Source organism: Strongylocentrotus purpuratus, unplaced genomic scaffold, assembly GCF_000002235.5.
Source record: "Strongylocentrotus purpuratus isolate Spur 01 unplaced genomic scaffold, Spur_5.0 spur5_scaffold_9, whole genome shotgun sequence".
In the NCBI taxonomy this organism is placed as follows: Eukaryota; Metazoa; Echinodermata; class Echinoidea; order Camarodonta; family Strongylocentrotidae; genus Strongylocentrotus; species Strongylocentrotus purpuratus.
The window spans coordinates 7325128-7345746 of record NW_022145615.1 but is presented as its reverse complement, the minus strand read 5'-3'; the positions used below and the strand labels follow the sequence as shown (position 1 = coordinate 7345746).

Below are 20619 nucleotides of genomic sequence, written 5' to 3'. Positions count from 1 at the left end.
TCTATTGAGGAAAATGAGTATGGTAAAACCGGTCACTCAAAGATTTTTACTCTTTTGAGGCACTTCTTGATCATTTTTATAGGGCTTCAATATTACACCATATCACAGACACTGATAACACGTAGGGCCATGTATCTCAGATTTAACATTGTTAAACGACCCCTTTAACACCTCGCCAATACATTTTATGAATGGAAAATGTGATAACTATTCTATAAAATTCTTTACAATAGCTGATTTCAATATTTTATGATATCATCCTCTTATCTCCATTCAAACCATTCAAACCAAAAACAATAAATGGCTTCTTAATTAATCTGAAAAGTTAACCTAAGCTACTTATTGTCACAAACACAAACATGATATAAAATAAGGTATGAGACTGACTTTTCGATTAACAAGCTCTACATAATCCCTAAAGTAAAGTGACGATTTTATAAAACAGTTAGAGCACAACCAATTTTCCCGAATGCAGTCGCTGATGGCGGTGTCGAACAACCGCCAATAGTTGAGTCGTTACTTTGTAGACCACGCCCTTGTTGGTAGGAGGTATTTGATTGACAACGCTGGTGCCAGTCTGTCTGCCAAGGCTGAGCGTTGTGTGTGGTGCGCGCGACTGATCATACCGTATAGGTATCACGCAGCGAAGTCCACGCCGCAAGACGGGGGAACACTCTGTAGGGACCGCCCAATAACAGATTGAGGTATGCGTGCTTTGTGTGTGTAAATGTGTGTGTGTGTTCATGGCCTACCATAATCACGCAGGTTGCCTTCATCCAGAGTTTAGCAATACACACACACGACATGTTTTACGCACCCTCACACACGCACACACTCACTCAACTTGAGAGCTATTATACGTGCGTCTGCGTACCGTCGGCTACTGGTCACACACACACACACACGCACAGGAACAAACTTATTGCCACTTAGCGCCCGACAAACTTATCTCACCTGTGCGGATGGGCTGAAAGTGAAAACTAAGACAGGAGACTTCTTTTCAGAGAAGAGGGGGACAAGAAAAGTTACTCTTTCACTTGCTCTTCACACCGACAGGTTGACTGTCTTTGATCTCCAGAATCTGCAGCTTCAGTATACAGCAAATAACAACTAAAAATTGTCAAAGTAGACACCGATTCTTTCATCTCTGGTTCAACTTAAATTTGTGAAGAAGAGTAACAAATTTCGTCGTGATTTCGTCGGAACTTTGCAAATGTCTGTTGCTTGTATTTTACAAATTATCGGATTGTTCAATGTTTGGAACTCTTATACCAGTTAATCTTATATCCAAAAGATGATTTGCTGAGATTTGTTCAACTTTGATTGAAACTTCGAGGAAACAGACATTTTTTCGTTGACTGCTGACTAAAATCGTCGTGATAATCTCATCGTTTTTTTAAAGAAAGCAGGGTCAACAATTGTGATTAAAAACGTTTGTTTTTATAAGTTGTGCGACTTTTCTGTGAAATATCAGGATGCCTCGCCCAGCTCGAAGTACATACAGTGATGCCAAGCCGCCATATTCCTACATCTCCCTAACGGCTATGGCTATCCAGAGCTCGCAGGAGAAGATGCTACCCTTGAGTGATATCTATAAATTTATCATGGACCGTTTTCCTTATTATCGTAAGAACACCCAACGCTGGCAGAATTCTTTGCGGCACAATCTGTCTTTTAACGACTGTTTCTTGAAGATCCCACGTCGCCCCGACCGACCAGGAAAAGGCAGCTACTGGGCTCTGCATCCGCTCAGTGCCGACATGTTCGAGAACGGTAGTTTTCTTCGACGTCGAAAGAGATTCAAGTCTCCAAGGATCGCCACCATTGACCACAACATGCAAATCAAACAGATCGATTCGGCGAAGATTTTCCAGGAGCAGGCGAAGGTCGGTCTGCCTCCGTACCCCCCTCCACCTATCATTCAAGCTTCGCCCCCGATGATGATGCAGAAGATGCCTCTTTCCTACTACACGTCAATGTCCAACTCGCCAATAACGCCGACGTCGACTGTTACGAACTCGAGCAAGCAGTCTTTCACTATCGAGAATATCATCTCGCCAGACTTTAAGCCATCCACAACCAAATCACCGGCGACGCCGCCTACACCGCCGAGAAGCTCGCCCGTCGCGAGCATCGATGTTGTGAAATCTCGGCCGAGCCTCTGTAACGGAGCGTGGTGCGACGATCTCCCCGTGACTCGTTCGACGGATATGTGCTGTGGACAGTCCCGGGACCAGCCCCCGTGTGCCGAATGTATAGCCAGGATGCGAACTCTTCTACCGAGACCGATTTTGGGCCATTCCCCCGCCATGCCAGTCCCGATTCGACCAGCTTTCCACGGTTTTGGGCTGCCGAGTCAGTGTGCTCCAGCCCTATTCCCCGGGGTACCTGCCGGGTGCATCTTGCCCCTCATTAGGAGAAACATTTCGGAACACATCATAAAAGCGTAACACTCATTATCAATTGGACTGTACCAAAGAAGACAAATAGAAACACTGATTACGGAGGAAAAAGACTCTTAACACGGACAGGTAAATTCAAAGTGTTCAAAAATGTATAGCATATTGTAGGAAAATAATATTACATTCAGTTTATACATAATTATGACATCTTGCACAGAAAGACTTTTTTTGTAAATTGAGTGATAGATGATTACTCTGCATGAGAAATTCATATTGTTTAAAACGATGTGTGAATTCTGATTCAAATTGCCAACACACTTATACTTTGTATATGTCTTTCTAATTCCGTGGACGAGATTGTACTGTAGCAATCACGAAAATACGTCCAAATAATCCGACACGTGAAGCTTTTTCCTGAATGTATCTCTCGTAATCTTGTCATGATAATTAGTATAAGAATTCGAATGATGATATGAGAAGAACATTCTAATTATTGATTAGTGTCACTTTTTTTTTTGTATAACTTTCTCATTATCTCACACACCAGTTAATCTAGATCTTGTCTGCCATTATTTGTGTTTGTATAAATTTTAATGACATAACGAAACAAAGTAATTATAGTTATTTATGTCATGGTATGAAATGCTTTAATATGTATCATGGAATGTCTGTTTTAAATGTTGCGTTTAAATAAAACCCTTAGGGTTTTCCACATATTATGTGATTGTTATCAAAATTGCCAGATAATCTGTACAAAATAAGGATATAATTACATGTCTTGTGAAAAGAATATAATTAATAAATACGTACGCAGTACAATCGAGGTTCATTTACAACAAGTATGAATATGTAATATTTTTGTTTTGTATTAAGGCACACTCTTACATGATAAAAAGTCTGCTCATCGTTGCTCACGAACAATACATAATCAGGAATGTAAGAACTAACTGAACATATCCAACAGATATCACAGCCAAGATCGTATCTGAATTAGCCGAACAATATTTGTACAACATAGAGTGCAGAACAAGATAATTGTCTACATATCTTCTCAAAGGTTTAAGAGGCTAATATGGTATCTTCAAGTGTCACAACTACATGTAATTAGAGTTGTATTTTGTTGAATTTGTGTACCTAAATAACTTCTAAAAGCTGTTAACTTACAAGAAAAAGTCATAAAAACTTCACATGTATTACAAAGTCTGAAATGAAAAAAGAAAGACATTTGATTTGGCAATCAATGCACGTGAATTCAACTATTCCTCATTGTCTCAGAGAATAATGAAATCTGTGTAGATTCTGGAAAATATTATTTGTTAGTGTCTGCAAATACAAGTTTTTAAATCAAAATTGTGGCAACAAATTGTGATTTACCAGATACATGGACACTCAAATTCTTTTCTTCTGTATTTACTATTATTTCAGACTTTCTAATAGTGATGACAAGTTTTTTTTGTTTTTTATTAAAACTTATCGAACTATATTTGTTGATCATTATTAACGTTTTGTTTAAACATGTTATCTGAAATTCATTCAAAAAATATTCAATGCAAACAAACATATGGGAGCAAAGAACATTCAAGTGTTTGTTGAGGTAAAGAGGTATTCAAATCGCAATAAAATCCTTTTTTAACCCACAACTCTCGCAAAAGCAGAATCGGCTATTCACATAACTTCCTGATTATAGGACACAGTTTTGGTACATAAGACCAAACCATGCATGAAATCTTCAAACAGGAGACTTACAAATCCGGGAGAAAAACAAACAATAAGGCAAATTCATGCATTTTTCTAACCATAGTCGTTCAGGGGTATATCCATTTAAAACATTTCCTGAAAGATAATCTGAAAAACTTCATGGGCTCTGTCTTGAACAATTTCATTAACAATTTTCACTGAGAAAAAAATGTCAATACTGTTATTTCAATCACCCATTTCATTCAAAGCATACATTTTCATGGTAGAATTTCACTTTTTTTTAATATCGAAATGAAAAGACATTTTAGATAAAGCTGTTTTTGTGGTGTTTTTTTTTAATCGGCCATCTTTTTAAAACGAATTACATGATTCTAATTGCAAGTTGTACATGATGTATGCCAAAATTTGAATATATATAATTCTTTTAACCATTATTATTAACATCATAAATGATCATAGTGCAAATCATAAATTCATATAAAGTTTACTTATATGTAAAGGATGAAATACCAGGGACATATTCTTAGGAGCATCCTCAATTTCGTTCTTCTAAATAACCCCCCAAAATCAAATATTCAAACAGGATTTCAAAGAACTTTTAAATCAGTTGTGGCCATTAGTCACCCGTTGTTGTATCAACTTTATAAGCAGGCCTACTCAGTTACCCAATCTGAGTGAACTTTTACGTTCTAAGGTCAGGACTATGATATCTGACCTTTGACGAGTGATGTAAAATCTCAAGTGCAAGCTTAAATTGGGGATTAAATCCTTTCTTCCTATTACAAACAGAAAATGAAATGAAATGTTTCACCTTGAGGTTTTGATCGGCTCAACTAAAACGTCAAAGCGGCGGTGTTTCTTTTTCCCTTTTCCTCTCTGTATATGAAACTTTAGAGGCGATAATCCCTAACATAAATACTTATGAGTTGTTACCTATTATAAAGAATTATTATACGGAGCTTGTGGGTGAGATTGTTTCCCCGCTTAATACACACATAGTTTGCATGTATCGCTTACTTTGTGTGTAGCGGTGAGGAATAAAGAAAAAGAAATGTAAACTTGAAGTTATTTGAGAAGGATAATCCCGAATTCCATTGCAAGAACAGGCTTCCCTATTATACTGTCAAGGCTGATTTTTTTTTTCTTTCTTGAATACTACTTCAAATCACACCTGGTTTATAAAGCCATTTTAGAATTTTAAACGTCCGAATTCGGGTTCTAATGGATTATTGTTAGGTATTAATACAGATTAAAGAAAAGGCATTATCTCAAATTCTAGAGTACACTGTACAGTCTGTACTAAAAGAAACAAGCTTACCCTTTTTTACCAAATGATATTTACCATGTGATTGCTTGTCAGCTTGTATTTAAAATCCTTTGGTTTGGTTTGCAAAAAGATATGTAAATTCACGATAGAATATTAAGGCTGCCAAAGACATTATTGAACCGAATATCAAATTGATATACCCTTGTTTGTACAACAGTTGATGTCTTGGACAAGTATGTATATTACCGTTATTGTAGTTAAACACTATGAATTCAATCATTATTCCTGTGCATAATTCATGTTTAAATTGTCATGGAAATCTAAATCTATCAAAATTGAAAAAATAAATATCTGAAAGACATAAATATTTTTGATAATTTGAATTATTTTAGTGTGTGTTGTTGACCACGGGATTACTATGGATTTTTGTCTTCTTGTGAAATGCCCATTAAATAAAATGTATAGACTACAACAATGGGCTACATGTAAGTTCTATAGGTGCATTAGTCAAACGGACTACGGAAATTTGAATATCACATAAGATAGGGAGAAACAAATTAAATATTAGGTATTATAGTTCAGCTATCAAACCCACCAGATCCCCCTTATAACACTCAAGAAAGAACGGTTAGGCACAATCGATATATATACTTTTTTTAATGATAAATACATTTAATGCAATTAAACTCAGTATACGCCAAAAGCACCCAGTTAATAAACATCTAAATTACATATACAAGTACGATGTCAAATCTGTACATATCTAATTTCAGTCATTCAGTAATTATGGCGGTTGTATTGTATTTGGACCATCAATCTTATTGACATCGGACGCTTCCCTTGACAGACACGCACATATAAACACACGCACATACACACACACACTATCATCGCCCACACTTTTTCTACTCACCGTCCATTTTCCACACACGTACACACACGCCAGTCATAGCGGAGATCTAATTGAAATCGCAGTTTATCATCCCAATGGTCATCATCATCATTGCTTCGGATTGATTGGAAGATAATGGAGATGTGATGAGCAAGATCTGGCCTCGCTCCGAGACGCATGGCTAGGCTGTGAGGGCCCGTGGTTGACGAGCAGGAGAAAAGTGATACTCGATCGTTTGTTTCCCGGATATCTGTCCGGCCAGACTCCATCTGTCACATTTAAGCATGTTTAGGAAATCATCTCTTCTGGTCCTCGTTTATTGTCTAATATGGAGGTTATATCATAATCAAGGAAACACGGGTAGAAGAAATTGTGTTTTTGAACACGATAGATGAGCGTGATTCCAATACATCTATATGTGTCATTGAAATTGCCTGACCTTAATAGACGTACAAATAGTAAAATAAGAATGAGAGATTTCAAACAAATTTGATGTGAATATTAAGCATTTAGATGTTTAATGGAAAGGATATTTTGGATTTTAGAAAGATATTCCATATTCTGTCTGAAAGTGAAATTCCACTATTTACTGTAAAGTTTAGGAGCAAATGAAAATATACACTACCCAATGAGCAAATTTGGCAATACATGAAACAGGAATACAGCAGAGATATTAAAAATCAAACGGCAATATATACATGTAGGCTATGCAACATTAATTGTTGTAATATAGCTCACGAAGTAGCAGCAAGTAATACAGAATTGCGCATATTCCATCAACACACTTACAATTATTTTCGAAAAATCAACTCAAGGGCAATATCAATACGTCATTATAATCCCATAGCAATCATGTTCACATTACGTAATACGCATTGTCATGTTCGCACCTTTCAATAGGTGACGTGAAAACTATTGACTGCAATTGCTGTCGGTTGATTTTTCGAAAGTAGTTGCTATCGTGTTCAAATTAAGTATAAATATACAGCAGACAATATATTGAGTCACGGTAACAATAACAGGACTAAAATACATGTAGTTGTATTTGATGGTTGAGATAAAGGCTTGGAATACGAATATGAGATACGTTTATGCGGACCTGGTGGTGATGATGAAAGCGGTAGTAATGAGAGGATTTTGGTGATGGTATTGATATCACTAATATTTACAATATATTGAGTCACGGTAACTATAACAGAACTAAAATACATGTAGTTGTATTTGATGGTTGAGAAAAAGGCTTGGAATATGAATATGAGATACGTTTATGTGGACCTGGTGATGATGATGAAAGCAGTAGTAGTGAGAAGATTTTGGTGATGGTATTGGTATCACTAATATTTATTTGATGGGACCTCAATATGAAACATGAAAAGGTGAAACCAAGTTACTGAAAGCTTTGTGATGATTAAGATGAAGATGCTGCGGCTATGCTGATGATAAGGAAGATGATGTGATAATAATACTGGCGATGATGATAATGATAATGATGATGACCATATAATTGATGCCAGTGATGACTATTACTACAGTTTTGGTGGTGGTGGTGGTGGTGGTGATGGTGGTGATAGAATTTAAAATGATGGATATGATGACAGAGATGATAATGATGATTACGATGATACAAAGGATAATGATGATTACGATGATAATGATGATGATAATGAAACAAATGATGATGGTGATGATGATAATAATGATGTTGATGATGATGTTGATGATAATGATGATGAGGGCAGTTATTAATAAGAGTGCAGGGGGAAATATAACGATCGTAGTAACAGCAAGAAATTATGATGAAGAAGTTGTAACATTCACTGTTCTGTTATGATAATGCTGTTTGATGGCATTTTAGATAACAAACATAATGTCCTCCAACAATTTTTCACACAGATCTTTATATTAATTTGTTTTTATTTTGACGGTGGCATAGACATGTTAACCGAGAAGGGGAAACTTCCAGCATTCAAATTTCACCCTTAAAATATTTTCGCAAAGATTAATCAAGGCGTCGATAGGTTTACAAACTGAGGCATTCGTCAGGCTTATTCTTTCATTAATGTAGACGTGAATTATTATTAACAACATGTCATTAAACCTACTCTCTATAGTATTGCAGCGTTGATCTGAAGTTATATGCACACTGATGGGATTTTAGATTATTCATAACTTTGTTTAATATGGATGGATATGGATATGTCATACATTTCAAAGATTTTCCAGCGAATTCGGGGTCAAATTAGATACATTTTTAGCAGTTTATACTCTATTTTCTTGCTTCATAAATAAGTCAATGATCAAACCTCCTACAAATATGCGGAAAGCACCTATTTGAATATTTGTCATAATACATACTTAATGCTGTCTACTAGTAGAAGTAACAAATAATGTTTTTAAAATGCCAATCATCTTGCCTCCTTTTTTTTTTCTTTGTTTACTTGTAAAATTTAACTTTCAAGAATGGAGAAAAGAAGAAACAGGAGCGAAAATACTAACTTACGTTGTAGTGGTAGTGGTAGTAGTAGTAGTAGTAGTAGTAAATGAAGAAACAGGAGCGAAAATACTAGCTTTAGCCGTTGTTGTAGTGGTAGTAGTAGTATCAGTATTAGAAGTAGTAGTAGTAGTAGTAGTAGTAGTAGTAGTAGTATTAGTAGTATTAGTAGTATTAGTAGTAGTAGTAGTAGTAGTAGTAGTAGAAGTAGTAGTAGTAGTAGTAGTAGTAGTATAGTAGTAGTAGTAGTAGAAGTAGTAGTAGTAGTAGTAGTAGTAGTAGTAGTAGTAGTAATAATAATAGTAGTAGTAGTAGTAGTAGTAGTAGTAGTAGTAGTAGTAGAAGTAGTAGTACTAGGACGAGAAGGAGGAGTAGCAGGAGTAGGAGTAGAACAAAAGAGAAGAAGGGGAGCAAGAAGAAGAGGAAGATGATAAAAATGATGGACAAGGCTCATATCTTTGGATTATAGCAATCATTACGACAAGGCTCTAGTAGTATGATTTTTTTCTTGTGCATTTTTCTCACAAAATATAAAATATCACCAAGAAAGTGACATATTGATTTCTTTTTATTTTCTACGAACTTTTTTCGATTACAACCCTAAATTATCCTTTTTAACAAATCTGCATCCCTTTTAGAAATTCTTTCGTCTTTCGCCTCATGTCACTTTTTTTTTCATTTTCATTTTTTGTTAAATTATTAGGCCCAGGCACTTGCAATGATGTAGACTTAATTCCTTCAAAGGCCATAATGTAAATTTTAGACTTTCCTTGTTTCAAAAAAAAAAAGACTCTTGTTAATTTATACACTCCTTCATCCTGATTTATTTTTCAATTCAGTAGGAAGTAAAGGAGCTAGTACACAAACACAATTGTGATAATCTCAAAATCAGATAGATAGCTTTTAGAAATGAACATTTTTTTGTTAACGTCTTTTAAATCAAATACATTTTATCCAATGTTTTCACTTGTCAAAGAAAAAAGATACGCAGGTGCATTTACAACTTAAGCTTTTCTTTCTTCCTTTCTGTTTATATCTACCTTTTGGAACGGCCCACACACATATCTATAAATCAACAACAATTATTAGGTGATAAATATCTCCGCCTTATTTGTCAAGCAAAGTTCAACCTATGTCACTAAAGTGTGTAATAACCATTCCTTGTTAGAAAAATCACCGCAAAGCCTGATTGTTGTGGGTTTTTAGGAGAAAAAAATGCCACAAATTTTCGCTATGAGCATTTAGGCCAATTATTATGAACGGTAACAAAACCCAGCGCCAGGGGACAACTAGGGTGAAAATTGAATACAAACTTGAGTCAATTTTACATCAACAGAGTTCCCTACAGTTTGCGGCTAAATTTAATGAAGATAACGCGGAAACCAACAAGTGACATTCACAACTAATCCAATTATTCGCTTGCCTTCACATTTTGAAGAGCTTCTGCTATCTTAGATGAAATTAAGAGTCACGGCAATATTTCATTGAAGATTCTAACAAAAAGCTTGTAAAGAAATGAACATGATATAATATACGAAGTACCTGGGTTGACCGATAGAGAAATAATGAATTGGGGAAACAAATTCAGCTGGAAATGGATTTGCATGTGAATAAGTCCGTGTTTGTGCTTTGCCGGCGGAGCGTGTAAAAACGCAGTGCCATGAATAGAAGTCTCTAACCATTTCTCCGCGGTTTATGCAGCGCAGACGGCTGGAAAGGGCGACGAGCTACGTTGGGAAAAGCCCTCCTCGCTAGACTGCTTGGCGCCTAAACTCCTTTGTAAATTGCCGCCGGGCCAGACTCTGTAGTGCTAGCGGGAAGTTCCCCGATAGCGAGAGCTCGTCAGCGCGCGTGTGTGTGTAAGCTTCGCAGCATTTATATACAAAGCACGCGTGCATCTATACACAACGATACACGGCTGTAGCGGAATATAAAAATCAATGCTTTGAAATCGGTACCAATCTTTGAAAATCACTTTTCTCACTCCCTTCCAAAAAATCAATGGCAATCGATAGCGATAATCGCCACAGCCGCACATTTTGCGATTTATATTCGCGCCATTTATGCCAAGCTTCAGAGTTTGATACCGTAGTTGTTCTTTTAAATATTGCATTCAAACTCCTGCAGGTTTTGTCCCATTTCATGAAAAGGGTCGATATGCCTTTGTCCGCGAAGTATTTATTGTTCAGCAATTAATTTCGCATGACACCCATAGCTGGTCAAAGCCTCCTGCACTTTTGGTGCACCCATAATTCTCACAGTACGAACCACGATTAATACTACAACGTTCTCTAACTTAAATGCTTACATTCCGTTTTGAAAAGCTGAGCACCCCACCCCCCCCCCCCCCCTACACACACGCGCGCCCACCCACTAAAAAGAGCGAATATCAAAAAGAAGGGTCACACATTAACTTTGAGAGACGTTAAACGTCTCTGAAAGTGCAAAGTTTCTCTATGATTGATGGGGAAATTGTAGCATTCTTCGAAAAGAAAAACCATTACAAAAGACAACCTGACCTCTCCCATGTTCTTGGTCAGAATGTGGTGACCTTACTGCCAAAGGAATAAAGAACCTACCTTATTCAGCAGAAAAGAAAGAATGTTATTCATAATTTGACGATTTTGGACGGGACAAAACGAATTATTCATGGGGAGTAGTTAGGGTGAGCTTTGGTAAAGTTCAACGTTGTTTTTGTTTATTGTGAAGTTCGAAATAGGTTCAAAGCGGCCATAACATTTACAACACCATAACATTTACGATAATATAGTTTGTTTATATTTACAAGCACGGGTATAACGAACTATAAGATATCTTGTGAACCTAAATTTGGATCATAAAATGTTTTTTTCATGATAGCCGACGAGAAAATAAAACAACAGGCAATCATGGAGGATTCAAAAGCATTAATTATTTAATGTGAAATTATGATCAAACCATTTTTATTAACCCAGGTATGCAGAATAAATTATTACTGTCATTGAATGCAGGATGTAGGTTTATTCATCACGACGAAACATGAGGGCCAAAGTTTGTTCACCTATGTCTTTATTTTCATGACACACAAACTTGTATTTTGGAAATCTTGAAATGGATTTCAAAATTAGGAATGGACCCCCTACAAAAAAACTACTTCTATCAGATCAAAGTCACCACAAGCAGGTTATCAAACACTACAAAATATATTTATAATACCCAAGACTATGTTAACATGCCTCACAGTGAATAAGAAAAAAAGAGATTAGCATATCTTTTAAATATTTGTATTTTGAACAATATATTTTATACGGATTTACTAAAAGCTTCATTTCGTTTTTATAGATATGAAAGATGTGAATTTTTAGCACAAATTTTCAATTTATACCAAGATATAAAATGATGTATTCCTTTGAATTCATTGCTTTATGGTACTGCATAATAATTAATCTGTATCAACTCATCGCCTGTAAGAACAAAATTATAAACAAAATCCTTTTTCCAGTCGTGTGTCTCCAGATATGTAGAATCAACGAAACCATCATTTAAATAATAGTATTTTAATCAAAACATATTAAATGGCTTATGTTTTCTTGTTTTTATTTTTTCTGTTTATATAAGTTTTTGTTGATAAAAGTCGAAGAACAATTACAATGAACAAGACATAAACAAGATATTAAAGGCAGGTGGCAATGGAGAAATAAATGCGCAAACAAAGTCAATGAAAATGTAATATAAGAACCTGTTTTCCAATTGTTTATACATCGTCTGAACATCGATTAAAGTGTATCCTCCACTTTCGAAAGTAAAGAGCAAGTATATCGTTACTCTTGGCTATTGTATATTTTAAATATTGTTGGACTTAATGAGTGCCTTAAAACCCATCCATGTTTGGGGAGATCCCTCTTCAATGTGTTGAGTCAAAATTCATCATGCAGTGCACATTGAAATGAAAATCAGGGGGAAATTCTGAGGACTTCACTTAATGAAGATTATAACTTTATAATTTGAATCATGAGTGGTAAAACAAACTAAGACTGATGAATGTCGAAGGGAAGTTGATAAGGAATAATAGAAGAGATATGAATGAGCTAAAAAGAAAGAAAGTGGAGGTAGGTAAAAGGCAGAAGAAGGAGAATGAAAAGAGGGGAAGAGAGAACGAAGAAAACAACGAAGTAGAAGAAAAGGTAGAAAGTATAACAAGACAGGAAAAGAAGAATGAGAACACCAAGAAGAAGGAAGAAGAAGAAGGAGAAAACACCTATCAAAATTAATGAAAGGGCAATGATGATTCGACTAATATTATTTTTGAAGACAGATGAACGTTTTTTTTTAACAAAACATAACCCGCATATGATTATTGTGATGCAAATAAGAATTATCAAGAGAAGGAAGACCAATGACCGTTGTATATTATACCACCACCATAAAATCGGAAAACTACATCATAGCATATACTGCAGCTCCTCTGGGATACCTAGGTTAAATAGATGATGGGGGTAGAGAGATGTTCTTTTGAAATTCTCACAGTTTGCTGACGGGACTTGGGCGACAATCATCGCTCTATTGCTGGTCTCCTGAGCAAAGAGACCCCGTCGAACTTTGACATCTCGTCGCGAAAATGAGCAATTTGGAGGTAGATTTTGAAAGTTTCATCTCGTCTGCATCACCCCTTATGATATGTTCTACCATTGTAACCATTACAGAGTGCAGACTCCTGTCCTTGTTTTATGCGTTTTGTCCCTGGAAGATAATTATGTCGACGGTGAATTAAAATGTTCCATGTTATTCTTATGATCAGCCAGCGAACGCAATAGTTAAAATCAAGCTATTTGGTATTACTCCACAAATTTCTTGCAATGAGACCAAATCCTTCAAATAATATGCTATGAGAACGTTTACCATGAATTGGTTAGATTCAAATGTTCTGATTAGCTCAGAGTAATGGAAACACTAAATTGTCATTTTTCTCTCAATTAAGTTGTACAATTGTAAACGTCTTTGTACTACATGTCCGCTCTTGCCGTCGGGAAATCGAAATGCAACAATCATCCATTTTTTCAATCTTAATCAGATGAAAATTGCTCGATCTGGTTTGTTACGTAACAATGGATGTGTATCAGAATGTCAGCATTTTCAACGACTTTCTCCTCTCCTCATTGCAATAATGTGTGCGTTGTATTGATTTGAATGCCGAGTTGTAATGTTGTGGGTGACAATAAATTGATCAACCCAGTATTATTATAGGATATTTCGAGGCAGTTTTTGTTAGAAGTTTGGATGAAAATACGACTCATATTCATCTACGTATACTTGATAAATGCTGTATCGTGAAAAGTATAAACATGATAGGACAAGGGAATGAAACACACACACACATATATATATATATATATATATATATATATATATATACGAATTTTTTATTGATTGTCAATGATGCTTATATTGATTGATTTATGTTGAAATTCACATTTATTCCTTTTCTAATTTACAATATGGTTAACATCATTGTCATTAAACAAGTACAGTACAAAAAAAATGAAAACTCAGAAGGAGGCGAAAACTCGGAATAAAATGATTGTGTTCGAAACGCCTAATAATGACATATGTATTGCCTTTCTAACAGATCATTGCTCACATCGATTTCTTAACATTATGAAAAAATAATTGCATTCATCTTTATTGGCATCATCACCATGGGTATTATCATCGTCGTCGTCATTAACCCAATAATGTCATTGCCATTATTATCAACATTGTCATCGCTATCATCGTCACCATTATCATTATCATCGTCGACGTCGTAAAATTCATTATCATCACCTTCTATGTGATCCATATGTACAACGGAATGTCTCAAAGACCCAGTGTTGTACTTTAATATCATATTTAATCTAATTAATAATTTCCAAATTGGTTTAAGACGAAAATACATGTATGGGTAGATTGGATACCAAACCTCCTCAGTATATCAGTATATTTATATTTACCTCACCTGTTAAATCGTTTGATCACCTGACACCTCCTCTTGCTCTGCTTCATTTACTATGTTAACTATTGTTCTGAACTAGTGTTTATAAAACAACATTCGATCCTCTGTTAATATGTGCTTAATCATAATGTTAAACCTTGTTTATTCACTGTTAATGTCTACATTTTTGTAAATACATTAGTAAATGTTAATCTGTATATGTTACACCAGTGAAAATCAAATATCCAGAAATGGACAATAAATACTAAATTAAATTAAATTGAAATCACTTTTATTATTACCATCTGATTATCATCATCATCATGACATAGCACTCGTCATCGCCCTGGTCAATATCAGCAACATCATCATCAACATCATATCATCATCATCATCACATAGCACTCGTCATCGCCCTGGTCAATATCAGCAACATCATCATCAACATCATATCATCATCATCATCACCACCATCACCACCGCTTCCATCACCCTCTTCCGCCTTTCATGGTTTACTCTCTGCTATCTGTGACAAATAAATTCTACGACAATTCTGCTTTAGAAAACCTCCCTACAAAGTTTTCTTTTTTGTTTATAAAAAAAATACCAATGTCACAACTGGAATTTCGAGAGGGAAAAAGCCATTCTTCACCTGTATGGTACATCTCAAACAAGAGTCAAGGTGAAGAAAGTGACGTTTTATGACCAAATCTGATTGGAATGCTTAATTCCGTACAGGTAAGCAAAACTAGTTGAATTGGTGTAATGAAGAGCTCCTCTCTATACCTATTCGTTATGTTATTCCAAATAAACAGCCGCCCGAGTAGACGTCGAATTACAAACGGGCCGTAACAAACAAGTTCTTCGAACATTGCCACATTCTTTGCCCCATATTGAACCTACCCTAATGCAATGTGTCAAGATTAATTTGCTACACGGGAGTCTAACATGAGAAAGCGATAGGCAAATGACGAGAGAAAAAGAGTTTTAAAAAAGAACTTGGGTAGAATAGCTACCGGGGTGACAAAATGATACACGAAGACATAACCAAAAATGAGTTCTCGGCTGGGGCAAAGAACCAACAGAAAAAAATTGACAAGCGTCGAGAAAATTGAATCAGGGGCTGACAAATTACAAAATAATCATTCGCTGCAAAAAGGCAAATTATGTTTTGAAACAGAAACATATTTTCGTAGCGATATTGGACGGAGGGGGTGATTTAATTTGAAACATTACACATTTGCAAAGTAGGATGCACCTCGCACTGACCTGCCCTGTACTGTCGGTTGAACTTGATTTTTCTCAAAAGGTTGCGCGGGTTGACTTAAAGGATGACGTCATTGTAGGACTAAATCTTGTCGGCTGCCTGGTTTGAGGACAATATTCACACTTTGCGACTAGCATTTATAGCGTCTGTTACAAATAGTAAGTGAGTGAAAATGAACTGATTGTGCTTCTGAAGTTACTTTCGCGCCCAGAGATTAATTGAACACTGACAGTCATATTACGTTTTTATGGATGAAAAAAAGACATGTTTTGATGCAGCTTAGAAGAAGGAAACAATACTGGTGTATTTATCAATTTGTTACAGTTAATTTCAAATAATGATGGTCTAAAATATTTTGTCAAATAACATTCGTACAGATCTAAGCTGACTTGTGTTTTACTTCTTCAAAATGATCAATTTGATATCAAAGGCCACGACTATGATAAAAAAAAAAAAAACATTATTTCTGTATGACTAAGTCGAATGTGGATATGGATTAATCGATAAAGGAATGAATAACTATAGATCAGCCTACTTCAGTATAGGGATTGTGTCATTTCAATGATCACAATTATTAAACAGTCTCCTTCAGAGAAAGTAATTCCTTTGATTTTTGTTTTACTTTGCAAGTTTAAGCACTTCTAAATTAGACAAGCCTGGTTAAGCCCTTGGGCTTAGGAAGAGTTTTCATCTTTGGATTGCGGCTTACATCTTTGAGTGTTCATAAGGTGAATGAAAATAATAAATAAATACTATAGTAGCAGTTGAAATTGTAATGGCTTCTTAAGGACCTGGATATAATTGCCAATCGAAAACCGTTATTGCTTTTCCCCGACCAAACTGTTGCACTGAGTTTTGCTACATCAAATGTGTTCTGTTTTGTTTTCTTGAAACGCCAGCCATCTGAATAAAAACAACACTCGAAAAAGCGAAACGGATGGCAGGCCCTGGGCACTGAGCGCACACCAGAAGTCATCAAAATCATAACGTCAATCTCATCATGTGGGACTACAACTGACTTCATTACGCTGTCATTTATCTTGCTGTAATTCAATCGCTTCGGTGCTTAGATTCCGTTCCTTTCTCTCTTCCTCTCATCCCTCGTCTCTTCTCTATTCCCTTTTCTAGAATTTTTGGAAGTCGAGACAAGTATTTCTCCACGCTTCAAGACAATCCAGTCATTTTTCTAATTCCCCATGCGCGTTAATGAGCTGGATTGAACCGCGCTGCCCACGGCTCTGCGTCGGGTAAGAGCAGGGGCGCAGCACGCCTGTAGCCCACCATCGAAGGCGGTGGAGCTAGCTGCCAGCCGTTCATCGCCGAGCGCTCCCCGCTGCAAACTCTTCTCCCTTCTCCTCTTCTCAACTATCTCGAACCGGCAACATCTAAGTTTCAAACCTACGGGGTTGTATAAATATGTATATTGTCGAATATGTTTTCTTTAAAAATATCCGACGTCTTTTCCCCCCGCCTCTTTATTGCTCAGTCGAATTTCCACATTGTGTTCAAAAGAAGTTAATCCTGCTCCTCATTTAACCACGGACTGTGTATACAACACCTCGAAGCCATGAAGAAAAAAATGGTATGGGATTAAATAAAAATACGCCTGGTATGAAAATATCAAAATAATTGTTATCGGCAGGCGAACGAACTGGATCCAAAGAGGATAAGAAGTCAGGCATATCGAAATCGCCGGCAGGGGAGCGAAAACGAATATGGTGTTTATTTTATGAGATCAATGTATTTATTTGTCATTTCGTGTAGTGCCATCATAAAGGAATTAATACACGTAACGAAATAAGTAAATGTAAGTCGTTTGGAAGTAAATTATTGTTGATAATTCTTTTGTTGGTACCGGATATTGTTTGACTAAGGAAGTCACGCAAAGTTGATGTTTTCTTGTATTAACTTAGGGCTAGATGTTTTAACCTTTCCCATCATGGCGTTAATAACTCTATGTTATACAGTACGATTTAACCTCCTTCTGGCTCTCTGTGCGACCTCAAGGTAAACATTTCCCTTTTGTAGCGATTCTGGTTTTTATTCATGTTCTTTTTATTTTTTAAATCAATTTGACATTTCTGTCAGTGTTGATATTAAAGCAATCGCCTCGAAATACAACTTTGTGAAAAGGGTAACGATAGATATATCCATGAAATGGTTTGAAGGTAAGGGCACTTTCATTAATCATTTTTTCACCACCCCCTCCCATTTTCATTTCCTTTAACCCTCATCGAAAGTAGCATAACATTGTTGTTAACAATGATAGGATAAACCGTTAGTGACGACGATTCCCTCTCTACCAGCTTTCAGCAATGGATAACAAAATATAGTTCAATTCTATATTTTTTTTTAAAGCCATGTGCAACAGATTGTCTGACTAAAATGATATATCATAATTATATGATATCAAATTTAAACATAGACCTGGTTTATCTAATCTAGGTGCCATTAGACTGTAAAGTTGTTCTTTCAATAGATTGGTTTGTTTTATATCCAATATATTCTGTTTGACAGACAATTAGAGGGCTAAAGTTCAAAAGGCAATATTTTTATTAAAACAAGCATTGTGGAGAAGCCCTTTTACAACGCCAACGCTAAGATGCATATATCCACATCCTTTGGCATCAAGCTTGGTATTGTGTGTTATCAACGCGTCCCCTATATAAATAGACCTGCTCCTCTGTCGCATACCAAACTACACCAAAGTTGCCACTTATAGGCGCAAAAAACATATTTCATATTTCTTTACACCCCCAAAGAGAAAATACCCGCCATCTCTACTCATATCGGCTTACACCAGGACGATAAGAGGCTGGTAATTATTGTAACAAGACCCAATGTTTTCATATCACTATTGGTAATGATGTCGCAGAATTGGTCCCCTTGGGTAATTCTCCGCTAATTAACTTTGTTCGAGGGATGGAGTTTCTCCCAAAGAAAACAAGAGCATACCGGTAAAGTAAGCAACCCTCTCTTCTTCTTTTAGGCACCCACGTCTCACCCTTGTGTATACATCGTCAGTGACTATCGGGGCATTCGCATCTATGTTAAAGGCATAACTTCAGTACTGGTATCAACAAGCAACAAGCATGATAACGAAATTGGATTGACATTATCAAACATGTCCTCTTATTATTCTACCTGTATAATATATATTTTGCCAGGTAATCTTGTTGTTTCATCCACGATTTCCGATTAATTTAAGTTTACTTATCTGCAAGGAGCCCCCAAACCGCGGCTAGGGATAATCTGTGTCTGCGCCGAAACACAGGCCCACAGCGCATAGATATTTACGTTCCTGGCCTGGATCTAAATTATTTTTCACCTGTCACTTGTTCACTATTTCCTTTAAGGAATAGACACATTTCTACTCAAATTAAAGATGTTATTTATCTCGCTACTGTCGAGAAAGACAGAAGTCTGACGAATAGTTTTCGGGGCTATAGCAAAACTTCACGTGGGCTTTAAAAAGTAAAATAAAAGCTTTTGAAAAGGGCGCCACTCTTAGCCGCACGCAGCCAATATGGAAATAAACTCTATTTTGACATAATCATTGCAAAGTCATGCACATGTTGTAAAATGCTTTCATTTCGACCCCTCCATGCATTTATCGTTTCGTTCGGTGAAAGCATGGAGCTATAAGATAGATGGTGAAAGTAAGGTAAGGTGAAATCTTGTGTCTGAAAATATTTCACGTCTACGCTATTTTGACTCACAGGTGAGACAAACATGCCGCAAAGGCTGAATAATACTCTTGAGTCTTGAGCATGTCTAGTTTAGGTGATAATAAGGTTGCAAGAAGTCGAAAGGTTTGTAGAGGTATGGAGATCGTTATCATAAGATACAGAGGCATGGCATGCCCAAGGTTTAGCTCAAACATGTCAACGTTATACTCAAGATTACAAGATTACATGGTGTAGGCAAAGAGAAAAAACCAAGCGAAAACAAATACCGAATGAAACATTTCTTCAAAATATAATTTCAGCAAAATGACAAGCTTTATGATTCCACTACCATCAGGAATTGCGAATTAATGTCATCGTTTTTCTTCGTTTTTTTCGATTAGATCAAAGCGTAAGTTGTATTTTTCTTGTTTGTTGTTAGAATTTTGAAAATAATTTCACCGAAAATTAATCCTCGTAAAATTAAATATTTTTTTTAATTTTAGCTGTCTTGAGTGATTAGCAATTAAATAAGTGTATGTGACATGGTCTCGTAATCATTGAGCAGATGTGAGTTGTACTTTTCAGTGCATGAATGTGATTTCTAGCAAAGTTTTTGTTAATTAGTTGGCATTTGGCTGGTCGAGACAACCCTTTGCTGTAGAATACACAATTCGGAATATTAACTGTCATTTTTAGCCAGGTTTTCTCCAAATGGAATTCCGTTACCCGAACTTCAAACTTTAAGAAAAACAAATTTTCACTGTCACATGTTTTAAAAAAAGATGTATATACTTCCTATATTTACACTTTGCCTACATAATATTCTACAGTCGTTTATTACTGTAATGTTTGGGTCGTGTTGACACCCTACGTGAACTTATACGGTTGTAATCAAACAGAAAGTGCGTTTCATTTTCATCCATTTCCTCGCTTTTGGCCATTCCGATCAGGCAACAAAATGAAATGATCAAACCACATGCAGGT

The 20619-nt window shown here is 36.1% G+C and overlaps 1 protein-coding gene across 1 annotated transcript; it reads left to right on the top strand.

The window, feature by feature from the left end:
* Positions 1 to 871: 871 nt before the first annotated feature.
* On the top strand, positions 872 to 5716 carry fkh1 (winged helix transcription factor Forkhead-1). Its single transcript, NM_214632.1, is given in 2 exon segments — positions 872 to 2236; positions 2239 to 5716. Coding segments are annotated over 2 exon segments (1083 nt in total). The 5' UTR covers positions 872 to 1475; the 3' UTR covers positions 2561 to 5716.
* The last annotated feature ends 14903 nt before the right edge of the window (positions 5717 to 20619 follow it).